General features: G+C 47.7%; 1 protein-coding gene across 7 annotated transcripts in view; it reads left to right on the top strand.

The window, feature by feature from the left end:
• Window positions 1-18379, top strand: part of PDPR (pyruvate dehydrogenase phosphatase regulatory subunit) — a 36721-nt gene that overhangs the window by 6567 nt on the left and 11775 nt on the right. For 3 of the 7 annotated variants that reach the window (XM_036231351.1, XM_036231352.1, XM_036231354.1), the window contains 14 exons: window positions 5357-5641; window positions 6793-6926; window positions 8794-8875; window positions 8970-9133; window positions 9757-9878; window positions 10531-10648; window positions 11305-11454; window positions 12418-12610; window positions 13703-13827; window positions 15674-15829; window positions 16028-16161; window positions 16522-16670; window positions 17150-17262; window positions 18281-18375. In XM_036231351.1, coding sequence (XP_036087244.1) covers window positions 5418-5641; window positions 6793-6926; window positions 8794-8875; window positions 8970-9133; window positions 9757-9878; window positions 10531-10648; window positions 11305-11454; window positions 12418-12610; window positions 13703-13827; window positions 15674-15829; window positions 16028-16161; window positions 16522-16670; window positions 17150-17262; window positions 18281-18375 — 1959 coding nt within the window. In that variant the 5' untranslated portion in view covers window positions 5357-5417. Of the gene's footprint in view, window positions 1-5356; window positions 5642-6792; window positions 6927-8793; window positions 8876-8969; window positions 9134-9756; window positions 9879-10530; window positions 10649-11304; window positions 11455-12417; window positions 12611-13702; window positions 13828-15673; window positions 15830-16027; window positions 16162-16521; window positions 16671-17149; window positions 17263-18280; window positions 18376-18379 lie in introns of those variants that run through there. The other 4 variants (XM_036231353.1, XM_036231356.1, XM_036231355.1 and 1 more) reach the window with 4 other exon arrangements.

Here is an 18379-nt window from a genome sequence, read left to right as displayed (position 1 = left end):
AATTAGAGTATTTTATAGGCTTATGAGGATCTATCAGTTGTACACATACAGTAGTGTCTGGTGCATTGAGACGACCTTTATTAATATTACCTTTTTTCACTTTTTAAATTATTTCAGGCCATTTCAAATCTGCAATCTGGTATCCTAGGGATTGGGATCTCAGAGTCATCATTGATTTTTTTCTCTTCTCCTTTGTTGTCTGTTTTCATTCATTCCTCAACATATTTTCTGTGTGCTTATGCTGAATGCTGGGAAAACCATGATCAAATAGTAATTGGTCCCTGCTCTCAGAGAGCTCCATCATGACAGTGGATTAAAAATTGCCGCTTACCGAGTACTTCTCCGGTGCCAGTTGCATGTTTTGTTGTATCATCTCATTTAGTCTTTGTAGCAACCATTTGAGGTAGGTGTTCCTAGCCCATGGTACTGATGAGGAGCCTGAAGTGCTCACTCCTCCGAGTAACTCACTCCGAGGGAGTGGCTAATGAAAGGCGAGGAGCTTTTCAAACCCAGGTCTGTCTGTCTCTAAAGCCCATATTCTCACTGGGCGGCTGTGTCGCCTCTCTGATTGCAAACCAGCCATTACACAGCGTGGCAAACACTGTGCTGTGAAAACATAGACGTTGGCCTCACAACGTGCTCAGGGAGGTGGCTTCAGGTACCGTGCCAAATGGGCTGGGAGCTGAGATTACCTTTACGGGGAAGAGAGGGGGATGGGTGGCAGGCACTGGGCAGTTAGAGGGAACGGTGTGCACAGATCCTGGAGGTGAAAGAGAATTCATGCTTGACATGTTTGAGGAAGTACAGGTTGTTCAGTCTGGCTCGATTAGAGTGTGAGAGAAGGGAATCGAGCCAGATAGTGAAGGACCTTGTAGTTCACATTAAGGAGTTTGGCTTTTTCCTGAAGGCATCAGAAAGGCATTGAAAGGCTTTCAGCAGTGGTGTGAAATAGGATTTTCATTTAAGCAGACTTGCTCAGACTTCTGTGTAAAGATCGTGGGGTGTGGGTAGAATGGTGTGCAGGTTCGTGGATCGAACCCTGTCTGGAAGCTTCTGCAATAATCTGAGTTGGAAAGGGTGGCCACCTGTGCTCAGCTAATGGCGAGAAGTAGATCAGTCTAAGGGGCATTTAGAATATACAGTTGTTAGGCTTTAATGATTGACTGATGAGAGCAGGTGAGAGAAAGGGAGGAGTCATGATTACAGCCAGGATTCTAGTCTGTGGATATCTGAGGGACACAGGAAGTGGAGCAGATTTGGAGAGGAAGGTGTATTTCCCTTTCGGATGTAAACCGTGGGAAGCCAATAGAGATGGCCGTTCTTCAGCTGGAAACGCAGCTGTGTGGCTGCGGATTGCTGTCAGGTGGGCCATCAGTCACAGTAGAAAGGATGTCTCTGAAGATCAGTGGACTGAGGAGAGAAGCTGGTCTCAGTCCTGAGGGACATCTGTACACAGGGGATGGGCAGAGGAGAGAGGCCACCGCAGATGTGACCGGGGAGGGAGGTGTCGAAAGAAGGAAGAGCGTGTGAGCGGGAGGAACGATGGGCGCTGTTAACTGCTGCGGGGGGGGGGGGGAGTGGGGGGGTTAGTGAGGCGGCGCCCAGAAAGGGTCCTTGGAAATGAGCGGCACAGCATTTTCAGTGAAATGTCTCAGTGTTGGAAGCCTGGTGGCTTTTAGTTCAGTAGAGAACAGGATGGAGGAAAAGTGAAAAACGGACTATTAAGTAACTGTTTCTATACATTATTTATTGAACATATTGTCCAGTGAAACAGGTTGTTATGTACATGTTAATAAATTTTTGCTGAGAAAACCAGTTGGCGGACTGCCACCACTAAGATGTGGGACAAGAAGGACTTAAGACAAAGCTGGTGGCAGACAGTGGACACGAGGGTAGCACATTGCTCCAAAAAGCAAAATTCTTGGAAAATATTAAAGTGCTGTTGGTTATCTTTGTGAGCTGGGAAAATGAATTTTCTACTGTATTTGAGTTTTTGCAAAGACTGCAAGTTTCATAATTTAGATTTTTAAAATTAAAAACCACTAATTGAAGAAAGTTGTGGAGCCTGCTTCGTTTCTTAAATCAGTGGCAGGGATTTGAACATGGGAAAATGCTGATAAGGGTGGCGAAACGGAGGTGCCTGAGGGAGAGGACAGTAGGTGGAGCGAGGTTCCCGAGAGGGCGCTCTGGCCTTTGGAGGGGTTACTGTTTGACCGCATGAAAGAAGGCAGAGGTGGCTCAGGATGCATGGTGGTGGCAGGCGCAGTTTCAGGGACTGAGAGGAGCCAGCTTATCTGCTTAGAACCAGGAAAGAAAGGGGGCGGAGTCAAAGGGTGGGAGAGGAGCGGGGTCATGGGTTCAGATCCCCCCTGTAGACAGGTCTGTTGTGGCCTAATGCGCAGTGGCCTGGAGCTAGTTGGGGGTGGGGGGCGGTGCCTGCTAGCATGGGCCACAAAGGAACATGGCCTTTTTCAAGCATGGCCAAGGGGTAATTGTTCTGAAGTGAGGAGGATGCTGACGTTACCTGTTGGAGAGGTCGGTGGGATGGGGCTGGCCGTGTGGCAGTGGCAGTTCTCTCAGAAGACCTGCCTTTCCCTTGAGACAGAAGGCGGAGAGACCGTTAGTGAATGGGTGGCTGTTTCAGTTTGGAAAGGTGGTTCTGGAGGGCACGGTGGGGAGGCTTGGAGGGGAGGAAAGCAGGGAGAGTTGGATCAGAAGAAAGAAATTGGTCATATGGAGATGAGATTATAGGAAGGCCAGTTGTGTGGAGAAGCTTCTATCTTAGAGAAAGAGTTTCACAGGACCAAGGATGGGAAGCACGATGTCAGTCACAAGGTGCCCAAAATAACGAGTCCCCAGTTAGATGGGATTTCCCTTGGGACTCAGTCTGTGCCTGCACTGGTCTCGGTTCTGAGTGTCCCCTCTGAGGGATGGCCTGAGGCGAGCTGTGCCAATATGGAGCTGACTGTGTGCTGAGGCTGCAGGTGAAGGTGGCGTTGGGCTTACTAGCTGTGTGCTGCCCTGAAGACTGCCACCTCTGCCGTCTGAAGTCCTCATCTTCTCGTACTTCAGTGACTGCAGAGCCCGCCAGCAGGTTATTCTTCTGTTTCGTGACTTGAACAGTCCTCTGTTTTGCTGTTGGATTAATTTTGTTCACACCCTGCCTCTGTCACGTTCGGCCTGTAGTCATTCATTCTGGTATACGGGACCAGGTATCCAGAGTCTTCCACGGTCCAGTTCCACCTTACTTCAGTTCCCGCTTCCAGCACTCAGAGACCGAGGCCTCCAAGTCAGGTCCCTTCCTGTCGTCCACAAGCACACATGGTCACATGTGTCTGGAACTTTATTGCATGTGCTTCCCATCTTTCTGTGTCCCAGTTTTGTCCCCGCAAGGCTCAGCGCTAAGTCCTACTTCCTGTGTGATATCTCCCCACTGGCCACGGGCTGAGCTGCTCCGGCTCTAACTTACGTTTATTGTCCTGGAAAAATGTGTGCTTGGTGACAGCCTCTGACTCACGGGTGTACGTGATCAGCCTGACACGGCTAATCGTTCTGTGCATTTTGAGAAGAAACAGCTCGTTCTTTCATCTCCAGCACATCACCCCCGGAAGCCCGAGGCAGGCCATCCTTCGCCGCGGCCGGCGACCCCGCCACTCTCTTCTTCCTCAGGACCTCGGTCTTTGCGTCGCCTCTCCTTTCTCACCCACCTCTCCCCCTTTGCTGGGTCACCCCACAGCGGTGAAATGTTCTGAGCAGCTCCCGTCTTTAACGACAACATGCTTCCCTCCCCGTCCCAAGTGTCTGCTCCCTGTCAGAGCGAGTCGTGCCGGCGCTGTCGGCATTCCCCATCCTGCTTGTCTTCAGTTTGCCCTCATCGGTATTTCATCGCTACAGCTCCCCTGCAGATGTTCTTGAGGACACCAAGGAACGCCGTGTCCTCAAAGCCTGGTGGGCACGTGGCCACCGGGCTTCCCCTACCCGCCCCCTCTGCATTTAACCACTTCTTGAAACACTTTCTTCTCTCGGCCTCCCTGACCCCTCTGCCTGGTTTTCTTTCTACCTTACTAACCTCCCCTCCTCTGTCTCTTCAGACACTTGTCTTTATCTGTCCCCTCTGATTCTGCCGCAGCGTTCAGTCCCGTGTCTAGTCTTTCTCTGGCCAACCTGGAAAAGCTTGGGAGCCTCAGGCATTTTTCTTGTCCCTAGAAGTCTAGGGCTTGCAATAGTGTACATATGCTAACAACTCCCAGACCTCCTCACCAGGCTTCAGGCTTGTGTACCCAGCTGCTGCCTGGTGTGTCCACATGGATGCCTGATGCGTATCCTACAGTTAACATGAGTTGAACATTCGAGTTTACACACACACACCCACACACACACCCTCACACCCTCCCCACCTCTCTGCTTCTATCTTTACACTATGGTGAGTGGCCAAAGTTGCCCAACACGGAAATGTAGCCATCATCCTCTCTCTCCCTTCTTCCGATGTTAACATTCAGTTTGTTGGCAGGTGAGTTTCTCCATTTCTGCTTCCAAGAATATCCAGTCACATCTCTGACTCCACTGCTGCCATTCTTGTCTGATCACCGTGATGTCCCCCAGACTAGTGCAGTCCCTTCCTAAGCCATCTCTGCTTTACCTCTCATTCGACAGTCTTCACTCCACCGTGGAGCCAGACTGATCTTGGAAAATTCATGAGGTCATTTCATTTCCTGCTTTAGTATTTTTCTTGGCACTTAGAATAAAATCCCCACTCCTGGTGATGGCGTCCTCGGGCAGAGTCCAGTTGCTTTCTGCCTGCCTCCCTGGCTTTCTCTTAGATGGTCTCCCCCTCACTCCTCATGCTGGGGACGTGCCGGCCTCCTCTGTGTGCTTGGGCTCATCAAGGTCTGTCTCACTTCAGGGCCTTTGATCTGCTCATTCTCATTCCTCTGTCTGGGACACTCACGTAGCTGGTTCCATTTCATCTAGCAGGTCTCTTCAAATGACCCCTTTTCTGCCCATGGTACCAATAATGCCCTCGTTCCTCCTTGTTACCTTTGTGTATTGCTGCCCCTTGCCTGCCTCTGTCTTTCTCTCCCCCTCCGTCCCCCTCCCACCCTCTCCCTGCCGCTGCCTCCTCTTCCTTCCAGCCCTCTCCGCCTCTCCCTCCCAGCCCCCGCCCCAGCATGCATCACTAAAGGCAGGGACGTCCTCGTTCTTGTTCACTTCTGCATCAACACGTAGCTCGGTGTCTGTGACTCAGTGGCTCCTCATGTTTGTGGAATGGATGATGATTTTCCTCGTTGCGTTGTTTTCTCATGAATCCTATGCCCCGAGTGCAGTGGAATGAAATATATTTGGTTTCTTTGTCTAGGTCGCAGTTTTGGGATCTCCCTAGCTGAGTGAGAGCACACCTCCCATTGCTGACAGCCGTGATGTTCTACCGGTTGCTGTCAGTGGTCCGAAGACAAAGAACCGGCCGAGGATGGCAGAACCGTTCCTCTGTCAGCAGCGGTGTGTCAGCTGCCAAGGCGCATTCTGTCGCCCTGCCCGCCGAGGCCCAGGTGGTCATCTGTGGTGGGGGAATCATGGGCACATCTGTGGCCTATCACCTCTCCAAGATGGGGTGGAAGGATATTGTCCTTTTGGAGCAGGGCAGGTAAGGACCACACTGGACATGGAGTGGGGGCTGCGCTGCACTAATCGTGCGGGATTCCCTCATCCCCTCTCCTTTCGGTAATAGTGTCCAGCCGCTCGCTGATCAGGGTTGAGAAGTAGCATGAGAAGAGTCACAGAGGTGAAAATCCTGTGCTTTGTTTCCTTTAGCAATGCTGCATACTGTGTTTTCTTGTTTCTGGAGAGCTGGCAGATTCCACACGCCAAGTCCCTGAAGGGTGTTGTTTCAGGCTCACGGCACATCTTACCACCTTGTCCTGTGTCGTAGTCACACACCAACACGATCCTGTGTCCCGAGCTTCTTCTGGGGGCCGAAATGAAATATGGCTACATTCTGCCCCATTTCTTTTCCTTTTTTCATTCGATATACCTTTTTCGGAACAGTTTTAGATCGACAGAACAGTCGAGGAGATAGTACAGAGTTTTCACATCCCTCACTCCTGTTTCACTTGTTTGTAACACCTTGCATTAGTGTTCCTGTCTCGATGGCGCACTGGAGTTGATACATTATTATTAACTGAAGTTCATACTTTATTCAAATTTCTTCACTTTTTCCCTAGTATCCTTTTTCTGTTCCTGGCTTTTTATGTTCTATCGCCTACCGCAAATTGGACGTTGTAATTTTAATATCTACTTCTGAGTAGGCAATATCCTTACATGGTTCAGAACGGAGAATTGCAGAAGAGCGTCCCAGGAAAGTCCGCCTCCCATCCTTGACCTCTAGCCTCACGTTTCCCTCGCTGGAGGCAAGTGACGTTCCCTGTGTATCAGTCCAGATACTCTACATAGATAAGCAGAAGTGTATTGGTCAGTGTGTTTGTTTATATGGGGGCTCATTTATTTTTTCCCTGTTTTATACAAATGAGAGCGTTCCTTAAACACTGTTCCTTACCTTGCTTTTCTCCTTAGGACTGTGCCATAGTGTTGCATAAAAACTTTCTCGTTTCTTTTTTATGGCTGTAGTATCCCATCATGTAGGTGAACTCCACAACTTGAAATCAGTCTCATGTTGATGGGCATGTAGGTCGTTTCCGTCCTCTGTTTTTACAAACAATGCTGTAGTGAGGAACCTTGAACTTGTTGCATTCACAGATAAGCAAGTGCACCTAATAGCCTTTCGGATTCATCCTGCAGGCTGGCGGCTGGCTCTACGAGGTTCTGTGCTGGCATCCTAAGCACCGCCAGGCACTTGACCATCGAGCAGAAGATGGCAGACTATTCAAACAAACTCTACCATCAGTTAGAGCAAGAAACGGGGATCCAGACAGGTAAGTGGGTCATGTGCCCATCACTGGTCTGCTGTCCCCATATGCCTTTACTCAGCACTGCGTCTGGTCCTACACAAGTTTGCCTGGCGGTCAGTAGTTCAACTTTAATTGTAGTCCGGGCTCTGTTGCGCTTCATGTCAGTCTTTAGTTCCTGAGGGTTACGGTTTAAAGACTCAGTTCACCCATTTCCTTTGATGCGGACGTACAGTGAGGAAGGGGCAGGGGAAGAGCAGCCTGAAAGGTAAGAACATGCAGCATGGAGAGCCTGGCGGCAGTTCCCAGCGTGCGATCCGTGGCATCTCCGTGGTCTCAGCCGCAGGGAATGAACGATTTTGTTACGCGTTGTCCCCGTTTCCCCTCCCAGGCGTGGGCACCGGGCTGTTGGCAAGCCCCGCGGAAATCTCCCGTTGTTCTGCAGGTGCCCTCGTGGCCCGGCTGCAGGGCTGGTCAGCACGTTGCAGTCTCTGACTGTAGCTCGATTTAACATTTTAGTTCTCTTGCTTCTTCCCTAATTACTCTGAAAACAGTCGGTGGATGTTCATCGCTTGGTAATCAGACCGACCAAGTGACTCCAAGGGTCCTCCTTCCCTGACCGCGTGAATGTCAGCGTGCGCAGTGCTTCGATTTGCACGTGGTGTGACTTTCGTCACGTGAACCCATGTGGTAACCTCCAGGCTCAGTGATCTTTTGAAAGTCCTCCACATATCACTAGGCGTTAATACGAGGGAGAGTCATTCTTTTACAGATGAAGAAACTTAGATGCGCAGACACAGAGCCATTTTGTCAGTTCAGTGACAGCTCAGTTTAAAAATCATTTAGTGGCTGAAGGGTCCCACCCGCCTCTGTCTATCTCATCAGCGATACTCTGCCATGTCTAACCTTCAGTAGTGAGCAGGACACAACTGCCACACCCTTTGTCAGGAATTCAGAGTGTGACCAGCCCACAAATCACTGGCTAGACCGTCCGTCTGTACACCCGGTTTTTGAAAACCAGTCTCTGAAATTCCAGTTCTCCAGACGGAGACATTCTTGTCATTCAGTGAAGGGGACATTTATCTGTGATTTCAAAAGGAACTAAGAAAATGAAGTATTCTCACTGTGCTTCCTTTTGCAAAGATGCCTGATTGACTCAGCTCTTTCTCCATAAGAACTAGGAGTCGTTGCATTTTAGGAGGAGTGTCACCGACCCAAGTGTAATCATGACTGTGTCAGGTCCATTGCAAACAACAGAAATCGAGGCTCGGGGCACCTGGGGCAGAAGGGAGCTTGCTGGAAGGCTGTGGGGGGCCTGCAGAGTTGGCGGGAGGTTGACAGCTAGAGGCAGCGTGGAGGTCAGGACGTGGAGGCCCCGCAGCAGGCCGTGTCTGAGCTGCAACAGGAAGTGTCTGGCCTGGTGCTGCCGCTCTGAGGTGAGTGACCTCCGGCCATTCACCTGCTTGTTCAAGTCCTACGTTTCTAGGCAGCCTGCTTGGCTGAGCTTGGGTCACATGCCCACGGGCTGTACTGGGGACAAAGCAGGAAGGTCTGACCCCCTGGGGGCTGATATAGTGTGTGGCCTTCACTAAGAGTTACTCTCCCACCAAAAGTAGTGGGAGAAAGTGTAAAAAGGGTAAAGGATAGAGATGGAGTCCGGGTTCCTTTTCCCTGTAAGATATTTGTTAGCAACGGCATGTTTCATTTTTATTGTAAGAACGATTTCAGGTGCGTTAAAATCTCATTTGAGCCCCACAAAACTCTGAGCCGAGAACGTCTGGATGGTGGCAGTCCCCGGACTCATCACAGGCCTTCCAGCTTATGTATGGTCCAGTGGGTTTGCCGCCCTGCGTGCGGCCCGGTGTGTCTGAGTTTGGGCTGCTTTTGCTCACAGGTTACATAAGGACCGGCTCAATCTTTCTGGCCCAGACTCAGGACCGGCTGATCTCCCTGAAGCGCATCAACTCAAGGCTGAAGTACGTATGAGGCTAGAAGCCTTCCTGGCTTTACTGTCACTGACCTCTGCCAGAGGGCCAGTGAACGTCATTGTCCCCCTGTGTTCTGTGGCAGCGTTATCGGCATCCCGTCTGAGATCATTTCCCTCAAGAGAGTGGCCGAGCTTCACCCTCTCCTCAACATGCACGACCTGGTGGGGGCCATGCACGTCCCCGAGGATGCCGTGGTGTCCTCCGCCGATGTGGCCCTTGCCCTGGCAAGCGCTGCCTCCCAAAACGGTAAGCAGGTTTCGGGTTAGGAAGGACGGGGTTGTCCAGCAAAGTGTCTCATAATAGGCAGTGACGCCAACTCAGCTTCCGTTTGGATCCCTGGCTCTGACCATTTTTGTTTTAACTGAGTATCTGTTAAGAAATATTTTTCCTCAAGGCCACGTTATTTTCACTAAAGTTCTAAGGAACTGCTTTGAGTACCGATCAGAGCACTTGAGACTTGAGGGATTCCGTTCCCCCATGGGACTTGAGAAGCTGCAGGGTTAGAACGCGCCTCGGGGCTTTGACCCACAGCTCAGATCATGTCCTGGCGTTGGAGCGAAAGGGGGAAGTCACGGCAGTGTCCGTGGTGCTGTGCCCCGGACGACTGTCGTGTCGCGGTCAGAGCAGCAGCATCCGAGGCGCCCTGCCTGCCTCTCCCTCCCCGGCGCCTGTCCTGATTCCTGGAATCTGTGCCCTGACGTTGCTGTCAGTCGGCCTGCCATTTTCAGTCTCAGGATGAGGTTCCTAGGAGTTGTCTGTCTCAGGATAAAAGCACCGGCCTGGCCTTTGCGGTGATATTTATGAGTTGAGAATCTTAATCGTGGCACGTCAGAGGACGGGTGCGCCAACTCTTCCTTCACCCGATGCAGGTGTTCAGATCTATGACCGGACGAGTATTCTTCACGTGATGGTCAAAAAAGGGCAAGTTACTGGCGTGGAGACAGATAAAGGACAGATCGAATGCCAGTACTTTGTCAACTGTGCTGGTCAGGTAGGTTGGCAGCCAGTGAGTGGCTCAGACTTGTGCTCCAGTCAGAAGCCTGGACTGTCGCTCGACTAGAGCTGCGGCGGCCCTTTCCTCCCCCACCTGGGGGCGCTCCTGTCAGGAGGGCCAGGAAGCGGTTGGGCATTGACATTAGTATTGGGTCTTTCTGTGGTGTTTCTTTTTATCCTGTAACCTAGCAAATAAAGTATTAGGTTATTTCTTGTGTCAGGAGCAAGAATTCAGTTTCCAGAATACTAAGCTGCTGCTACTTTTAAGCAAAGGGCTCCCTTTAGCCACTCTACAATCTTAAGGTGATCTGGGAATACTTTTGTCATGAAGTTATTTATGATTCATTTTGGGGGTTTGTGGTTGAGGACACGCATTTTATCAGAAGGCCTCATTTGCTCCCTACGAGCTCTTTTTACTAGTGGGTAAATCTGTCTTCCTTTGATCTAAAAGTAAGTTCACGATTTTAAAAGTATAGTGTTGTTCCTCATCCAAATAATTAAACTAAAGCAGGCTGAATCCTGGCTTCCCTCACCTGACATTGTAGGAAGAGCACACACCAGCCACTTGAAGTCAGTCTTTCAAGTGGCTGAACTTGTTTGTCTTTCTCTTCGTCTTCCACCCACAAATCAATCAACCTGTGCATTCGTAGTGGGCATACGAGCTGGGTCTGTCCAACGAGGAGCCGATTAGTATCCCGTTACATGCCTGCGAACACTTCTACCTTCTGACTCGCCCCTTGGAGACCCCTCTGCAGAGCAACACACCAAGTGAGGACCTGCACTTTATTTTTAATCCTGTTTCCTTGACACTGTACTGTCCTCTGAAAGAGAAGACTTTCTGCTAAGGACAGACTACCTGAGTCTTTTCTAGAGCATGTTATAGGGAGGTGGACCCTATTCAAACTTCTTTAAGAACTCTATGAAAGGATGGCCAATCTGTTTTCTTTGCGAGCTGATTGTAGTCCCAGAGTTCTTATTTGAGAATATTTGGAGTGTAACCTGGACTTTTTGACTTGAATGCTATATGGTATAGAAATGTTAGAGGTAAGCTATAAACTCAGGAAGGATATTCAGTGACGCTCAGTGCGGTGGGAGAGGATCTGATATCACTTTGAAGGTCTTAATCCTTGGAATGGGCTCAGCAGTCCTTTTTCTTAGACTGTATTTGGCACTGTGGCAGTTATATAGTTGGCAGGGATGATCAGTAGTCTCCACTGTAACTCTGAGAACGGGGAGCCTCCCCCATGACCTAGAAGTGTATTTTAAAGCTAATGAATGCCTGCATTTATTAGATGCTGATTCATTAATAAAGCCAATAGCGGGTGCTTTTGCTTTCCTTTCTTCTGTCTGTTGAGAAAGCTGGCTTACCTCTGAACCCTGTTTTTCTCTCCTGTTTCCCACACCCTGTCCTTTCTCTTCCTCAGCTGTTGTGGATCCTGATGGAAGAATTTACATTCGGAACTGGCAGGGCGGCATCTTGTCTGGGGGCTTTGAGAAGACCCCGAAACCAATTTTCACTGAGGGCAAGAACCAGCTGGAGATTCAGAATCTACAGGAAGACTGGGATCACTTTGGTGTGTGAACCGGATAAGATCAATGTCCTATATTTATCTAAGATGTTACATTTTTTCAAAGCATTTTTAAGAACAGCACCTAATTTGATATTCGTAACAGCCCCATGTGGAGGTCATAGAGGGCAGGCTACAGAGTCCGCCCAGTCTCAGGACACAGTTCCTACTAGCAGATTCAGGGGACGACATCTTGGTTACCTAACTTATTCCCCTAAAATCACTGCAGAAATTTTAGGCTGGGAGGAAACCTTTTCTTAGGATTTTATATATGACTGAAGAAATTTTTAGAAAGAATTGTTGTGTTAATGTGGTCTTTTACTCAATTTAAAAGTAATTTTGTTTGTCGAATAGTTAATATAGTCACCTGGTTCCAAATTCAAAAGCTCTGAAAAGATCTATAATGAAGAGTTTCCTTCCCATCCTTAATGGACTTTTTAAAAATAAACTTATTGTGGGGATCTTCAGACTTTTAAAAGTGGAGAAATGGCATACGGAAACCCCGTGTTCCCCCAGCCAGCTCAGATGGCGTCTTGAGGCCAGTGTCCCGCTGGATTCCTCCCCGCTGAAGGACCGCCCTTAAACAGGCTGAGCATCTGTCTTTCGCAGCTGTTCCGACTCAGGAGACACCGCCCTCTCATTGCATGGCTCTTGGGCTCCAGGCCGGAGCTTTTCCACGAGGGCTGATCCCTCTGATGTCCTTACCTGTAGCCACGCGGGCCACTGCTCTTCCGTAGCCCCTTCCCTTGCCGCAGAGCGTCGTCTTTCCCAGTCTTCACGCCAAGCACGTCGTAGGTGTGCCCGTGATTCCACCACGGTTTCTGCTTGGCGATAAATGGCTCAGTAGGTCTTTGTAGAGAACCTCTTCCAAGAGTTTTTATGAACAGACAGGGAGTAGTAGCAAAGCATAAGGAGCTGAAGGTTTACCTCCCAGAAGCTGAGGACTCTGGGTCTGCTTTTATTGCTCAGAGCCCCTGTTGAGTTCCCTCCTGCGCAGGATGCCGGAATTGGAGACTCTGGAGATCGTGAAGTTGGTGAACTGCCCCGAGACCTTCACCCCAGACATGAGGTGCATCATGGGCGAGTCTCCTTTGGTACAGGGCTACTTCGTTCTGGCGGGAATGAACTCTGCTGGCCTTTCGTTTGGTGGAGGAGCTGGAAAGTAAGTCTTTCACCTTCAGACTCACTTGCTGGGCTGCTTTCTTTCTGGAATTATTTGTTGTTAATGTACAAGATTAAGTGTATTATGTACCGTAAGAATAAGGTACATGTAATTCGAGAGTTGTCTCTTTCAAAGCAGTCACTGTGGGCTGCTCTCCTGATCTTCCTGAAATGTCAGTGTGCAGTGTTCTTGGAACTCCTCTTTTGGAGTTAGCCACTGAGCATGTGGGATGGATGTTCTTGTGTACCCTTTCAGTCGTAAGAAATGTGGGTCATTTAAATGTATATTTGAATTTGAAAGTGTCCAAGTGTGGTGAGTGAGATAGATGATCATAGTATTATAAGTTTTTATTTAAAAATTAGTTACTAATAAAAAATAAGCCAGTCATGAAAGGACAAATACTGTGTGATTCTTCTTGTGTGAGATACTTAGGATAGTCCAGTTCACACACATAGTAGAAAGGTGCTTGCCGGGGTGGTGGGGAGGAACAGAGCATGCTTAACGGAAAAAGAATTTCGGTTTGGGAAGACGAGGAGTTCTAGAGATGGTAGTGGTGCTGGGCACACAACAGTGTGATTCACTTAATGCCACTCAGCCCTACACTCCAAAATGGTCATGATAGTCAAATTGTGTTATGTGTTTTTCCACAATTAAAATATATATTTTTAATTAATGGGGGCATTTTTCTTGGGTGACTTGTAGAACGGCTCTTAAAACAGTTAGCGAAGTAGTTACCAGGAGCATTTAGAGCAGAGATGCAGTTAGATAACTGTATAACCACCTGAAGTGACTGTTTTATAGGAAAAAAAATTCCATCGGAATTGTAAATGAATACATTTGTATATATATATTAGTTTTATTTCTTCAAAGATGTGCCTGTGTCTTAAACTTTCTAGAGAATCTTATTAGAACTGGAATCCTCATAGTGGTCTGGTGAGAGCAGTAGATGTGTCCAGAAATGTTAAGGAAATTGCTCAGTATTGCTCAACCTGCTCATGACAAGATAGGATCTTTGATTCTCTCGGTTTTGGATTCCTGGTTCAGTGCTGACTATCACACCTGAGGCCCAGCAGCTTCCTCTCATCTAAATAGGTACCTCGCTGAATGGATGGTGCACGGTTATCCCTCAGAAAACGTCTGGGAATTGGACTTGAAACGTTTTGGAGCTCTGCAGAGCAGCCGGACCTTTCTGCGCCACCGGGTCATGGAGGTGATGCGTAAGTAAAGCCTTATCTCGATGCACCTAGTTGCAGGTGTCTTACTCGGGCCTGTTCTATCATTCAGATGGCTAGATTTTTCCTAAGTTCTTTAGTAACCGCTTCAAGTTGGACTTCTGATGTTTGACTGTGTCAGGCCTGTGTTGGGGGCATTATGTCCCACACGGTATTTATGGAGCGTTTTCTTTCATATAGTGTACCTTGTTTACGTCACAGGACAGGAAAGTAGAGCAGGACTTTCAGGTGGTAATTCCTGTTCGACTCTGCAGCGGCTTCTTGTATGTTCCCGGCACTGCCCACTTTCCACTGTGCCTGAAAGACCCTCTGTCAAAGGGAATGCTCTCGCTCCCCACTTGGTCTTTGAGATCATGGTTTGCTTTCCAGGTCAGAGATTTGCCAAGTTAGTCTCAAAGCTTCAGGCTTCTCTGAGTGATTTTTGTCATCAACCCATTGTACACTGGCAGACTAGAAAACCACTTCTCATGTAAATACAAAAAAATACATTCCTGCTCTTGTTCCTGCTCCCCTCCCACTCTGAAGGACTGGCCTCTTCATTTTAATGTAACTTGCTACTCTGCCTTGTCTCTGATTTATTTTCTGGTAAGACCTTGCTTTTGTATCAGGAATTGAACCAAATCAGATTGTGATTTCATTTTTCCTATGCTGAAGAATTACTTTGACTTTGCCAAAATATATCTAAACATTTGGGGCATATTTGTGCTCAGGATAATGTTTCTGCACTGGCTGTGACCTCTGTGCTTGGTTAAGAGTGACTGCTGTGTAGTAGCCGGAGGTCCCGTTCATGGTGAATACCGGGGTGACCTTTAACACCTGCATGCTCACTTTTGGCCTGTATCTGTGGGAGACACAGGACCTGGCAGCAGTGTGCGTAACTGATAAACTTCTTTATTTTGAAATTATTTTGGTTAAAATGTTGAACTACCACAAATCTAGATTTTCCCATCCATAGTTACTTTAGAACCCGTGCAAATCATTATTGAGCTTGAGTTCTCTTTGATTATATGACATATTTGGTGGCCTTCTCTGATGCTCATAAAGTAGAAATTGCAGGCGTGATATAAAATGGGGAAGGGGAAAGTAGAACCTAAAATACCAGAGACTGACAGACTGTCACAATATAAGGAAACCAGTGTGGCTTTCTTCTCTTTAATCTCCCCCCCTCCCCCCCTCCCCTGAGGTACCTCTGTATAGAACAGTGTGAGGTCAGGTCTTCTCTTTGGAAGGGATTAGAGATCACATTCTGACTATTTTTACTCATTGCTGTTGCTGATTGGACATAAAGAGAAATGAATTGACCCTAGCTTTGTTATGTCAGTTTTGTCACTGGGACAGTATTAGGCAATCTGTCAGATTTCAGAGCCACCAAACCAAGGTATGCTGTGTGCCCTTTCGCTTTAGAAATGGGTTAAATATCAGGAAATGTCCATATAGTTCTGAGGTCCCAACAACACAGGTACTATAAAGAACCAAGTGCCATTTTTTTCACATTTTGTAACCACTTACGACCTACTTAGATATAACCTTCATCTCTGGTCTGGATTTAGCAAAGTTTAGAACTCTAAACTTTCTGCCATTGGGACAATAATTGTGAACAGAAACCTAGAGTCATTGTGTGACTCACAGCTATATAACTACAGAGGGATGATACCAGCTCTTGCAGTATTCTTCTTTTTTTGTGGAGCGTGCCTGTTACACTGGGTACTGTTTGGGAAATTAGGTTCTATTAGCCTGGAAACGTTCTTTTGAATAGGCGCAACTCCAGAGTCTAGTGGAGGTTAGGTGTTCAGCTCTGCGGCTTGGGCGTTCATGCTCTTATCTGTTCTAGCTCTGCTGTGTGATCTGAAGGTTCCTCGTTGGGACTTCCAGACAGGGAGGCAGCTGCGCACATCTCCTCTCTATGACCGGCTGGACGCACAAGGAGCCAGGTGGATGGAGAAACACGGATTCGAGAGGCCAAAGTACTTTGTGCCACCAGGCAAGGGTAAAAAGGCACATTCTCTCTCTTTTTTTTTTTTGTCCTGAGAATAAATAAAATTTATTTTTAAATGTCTGTAGCTAGACTGTGTTCCTGGAAGAATAAACAGTAAAAACCTCTTATACTATGTTGAACTGTACAGGGAGACGCCTCAGTATAAACCCTTCCTTTTCTCTCTTCCTTTTGTCTTTTTCCGTTCTGCAGACCTCCTGGCATTAGAGCAGAGCAAGACTTTTTATAAGCCGGACTGGTTTGAAATCGTGGAGTCTGAAGTCAAGTGCTGTAAGGAGGCTGTGTGTGTCATTGACATGTCCTCTTTCACAAAGTTTGAAATAACGGTAAGTATCTGGGAACCAATAAAACAGACTAGGAAACTTTACATAGTTGTCGAATACCTCCTTTTTTAATCTGTCACTTCAAAACTGATTCTGTAAGAACTCTGCTTTATTTTAATGTCATCTTTATTACATTTTTCTGAATTTTTAGCTCTGTTTCCAGTTTTTAATCTGCTTGCAGAGGCTCATTAGAATCAATAGCTGGCTTCCTCTGGAGCTTCTTGCAGTGGTCTGAATCTGTAAATACTGTTGCATGAGTACTAGCTAACTGATTTTTTTTCAGCAACTCACACTGCTCATCAGGCTGTGTTACCCAGCCAAAACGCTCTTGTGCTCTCTCTGCTTGGTTTCTTAACCCCACAGTCCACCGGAGATCAAGCATTAGAAATTCTACAGTACCTCTTCTCCAATGATCTTGACGTGCCCGTGGGCCACATCGTACATACTGGTATGCTCAATGAGGGAGGAGGATACGAAAATGACTGCAGCATAGCACGCCTGAGCAAGCGCAGGTGAGGTCGACCACCGCCCCACTCTGCTCCCACCTGTGCACTGGGTCCTCAAGGTACTGCGACAGAGCGGCGCGCCCAGCCCTCTTCCAGGAAACCATAACTATACCAAGGATAAAAACATTTCATTAACTCATGGTCAGTTCACTAGTAGCCTGGTTCAAAAAGAAATCACCAGGGAAAAAAAAAACCTCACTAGATTATAAAACTCGATATAGAAAAATTAGTTACCCTAATAGGAGAAGACACCTTCTCTTTTATTAGTAGGTCTGTGTAATTTCTTGGCAGTAACAGGAAGCTAAAATATTCCATTTGTCCTTATGTGGTATATCCTAGAATTATGTGCTCCTGGCCCTCTCTGAAAGCCAAGAGCACATTTCCCAGCATTATACTCATTGCTTTAAAACTAGCTGAGAACTCGATTGTTTTGTGATCTTTTCTGCTGCCTGGTTTTGATTATTACTTTTGGGTCTCACTTCCAGTTTCTTCATGATTTCTCCAACTGACCAGCAGGTCCACTGTTGGGCCTGGCTTAAGAAACACATGCCGGAAGATAGCAACCTGCTTCTGGAGGATGTCACCTGGAAATACACTGGTAAGGTGGCCAGCAGATCCAGCTCTGTCTTCTCCATTTACCTTTGCTATATTTGACATTCAGAATTAGAAGGCCTGGAAGAAGCTCTCTGGTCTTAGAAAATTGATCTCGAACACTTCCTCGAGTTTTATCAGTGAAGCGTGGAATAAGTTAGTGCTTCGGTTTCTGTTTTGTTCACCGCTGTGTCCCCTACAGCCAGCATGTAGGAATGCAAATAGTTTTGAATGAATGAGTAAATCGTTTTAAAAGTACTTTTATATTTATTACCCAAGTATTATTTTCTTCTAAACCCCCTGCCCCCTTTTAATGAGTGAATACTTTTTTAAAATGACTTAAATTTCCTGGTTATCTCAGCAGTTTTGTCAGGGGAGCAGCCCTTGTCTTCTGTCACCCCATTCCAGGTCTAACACCTCCCTCCCCCCACTTAACTGACTCCTGCCCCTCACCCCACCAGGCTCTCATTCTCAGTTCTTAGCAGCAAATATGACTTCTTGCTACCAGATTGGCAAACTACCGAATCTCATTAAATCAAAGCTGTTTTCACTCCAAGTGAGGATAGTTATATAATTAGCAAAAGCTTCTGTTACAAATATGACAGACTCTGGGGTGGTTGGGTACCTTTCCTGGTCCTGATTTGGGATTGGGGCTTTTCCTATCATGTAGCTACACTGGGAAGAGGAGAGGAATGGGAATTGTGCAGGGGAATTGTGACTGGCCCTGGAAATGGGCTCCTGCCCCACTGGCCAGGACTTGGTGTCCTGATCCTATATAACTAACGGAGGCTACACTAGCCAGGCTCATGCCAGCAGTCAGCTGAATTTAGCAGGCCTGTCAGGAGAGGCGTATTGGCCGGAGTAAGGGTGTGCTGTCCGTCCTTGGATTGCCTAAGCAAAGGAATGCTTTTCATGATCTTGCCACCCAGGCCCGGCCATATGTGAGCAAGTCCAAAACAGACCTTTACTGGTGGCCCAGCTGTTTACCTGGAGTAGCCAGAGATTTCTTATTCTTTTCTGTTTAGCTCTCAATCTGATTGGTCCTCGAGCTGTGGATGTGCTGTCCGAATTGTCCTATGCCCCTATGACTCCAGACCACTTCCCAAGTCTCTTTTGCAAGGTGG

The sequence above is a fragment of the Rousettus aegyptiacus genome, unplaced genomic scaffold, assembly GCF_014176215.1.
Source record: "Rousettus aegyptiacus isolate mRouAeg1 unplaced genomic scaffold, mRouAeg1.p scaffold_m13_p_14, whole genome shotgun sequence".
NCBI lineage: Eukaryota > Metazoa > Chordata > Mammalia > Chiroptera > Pteropodidae > Rousettus > Rousettus aegyptiacus.
This window is presented reverse-complemented; position numbering and strand designations above follow the sequence as displayed.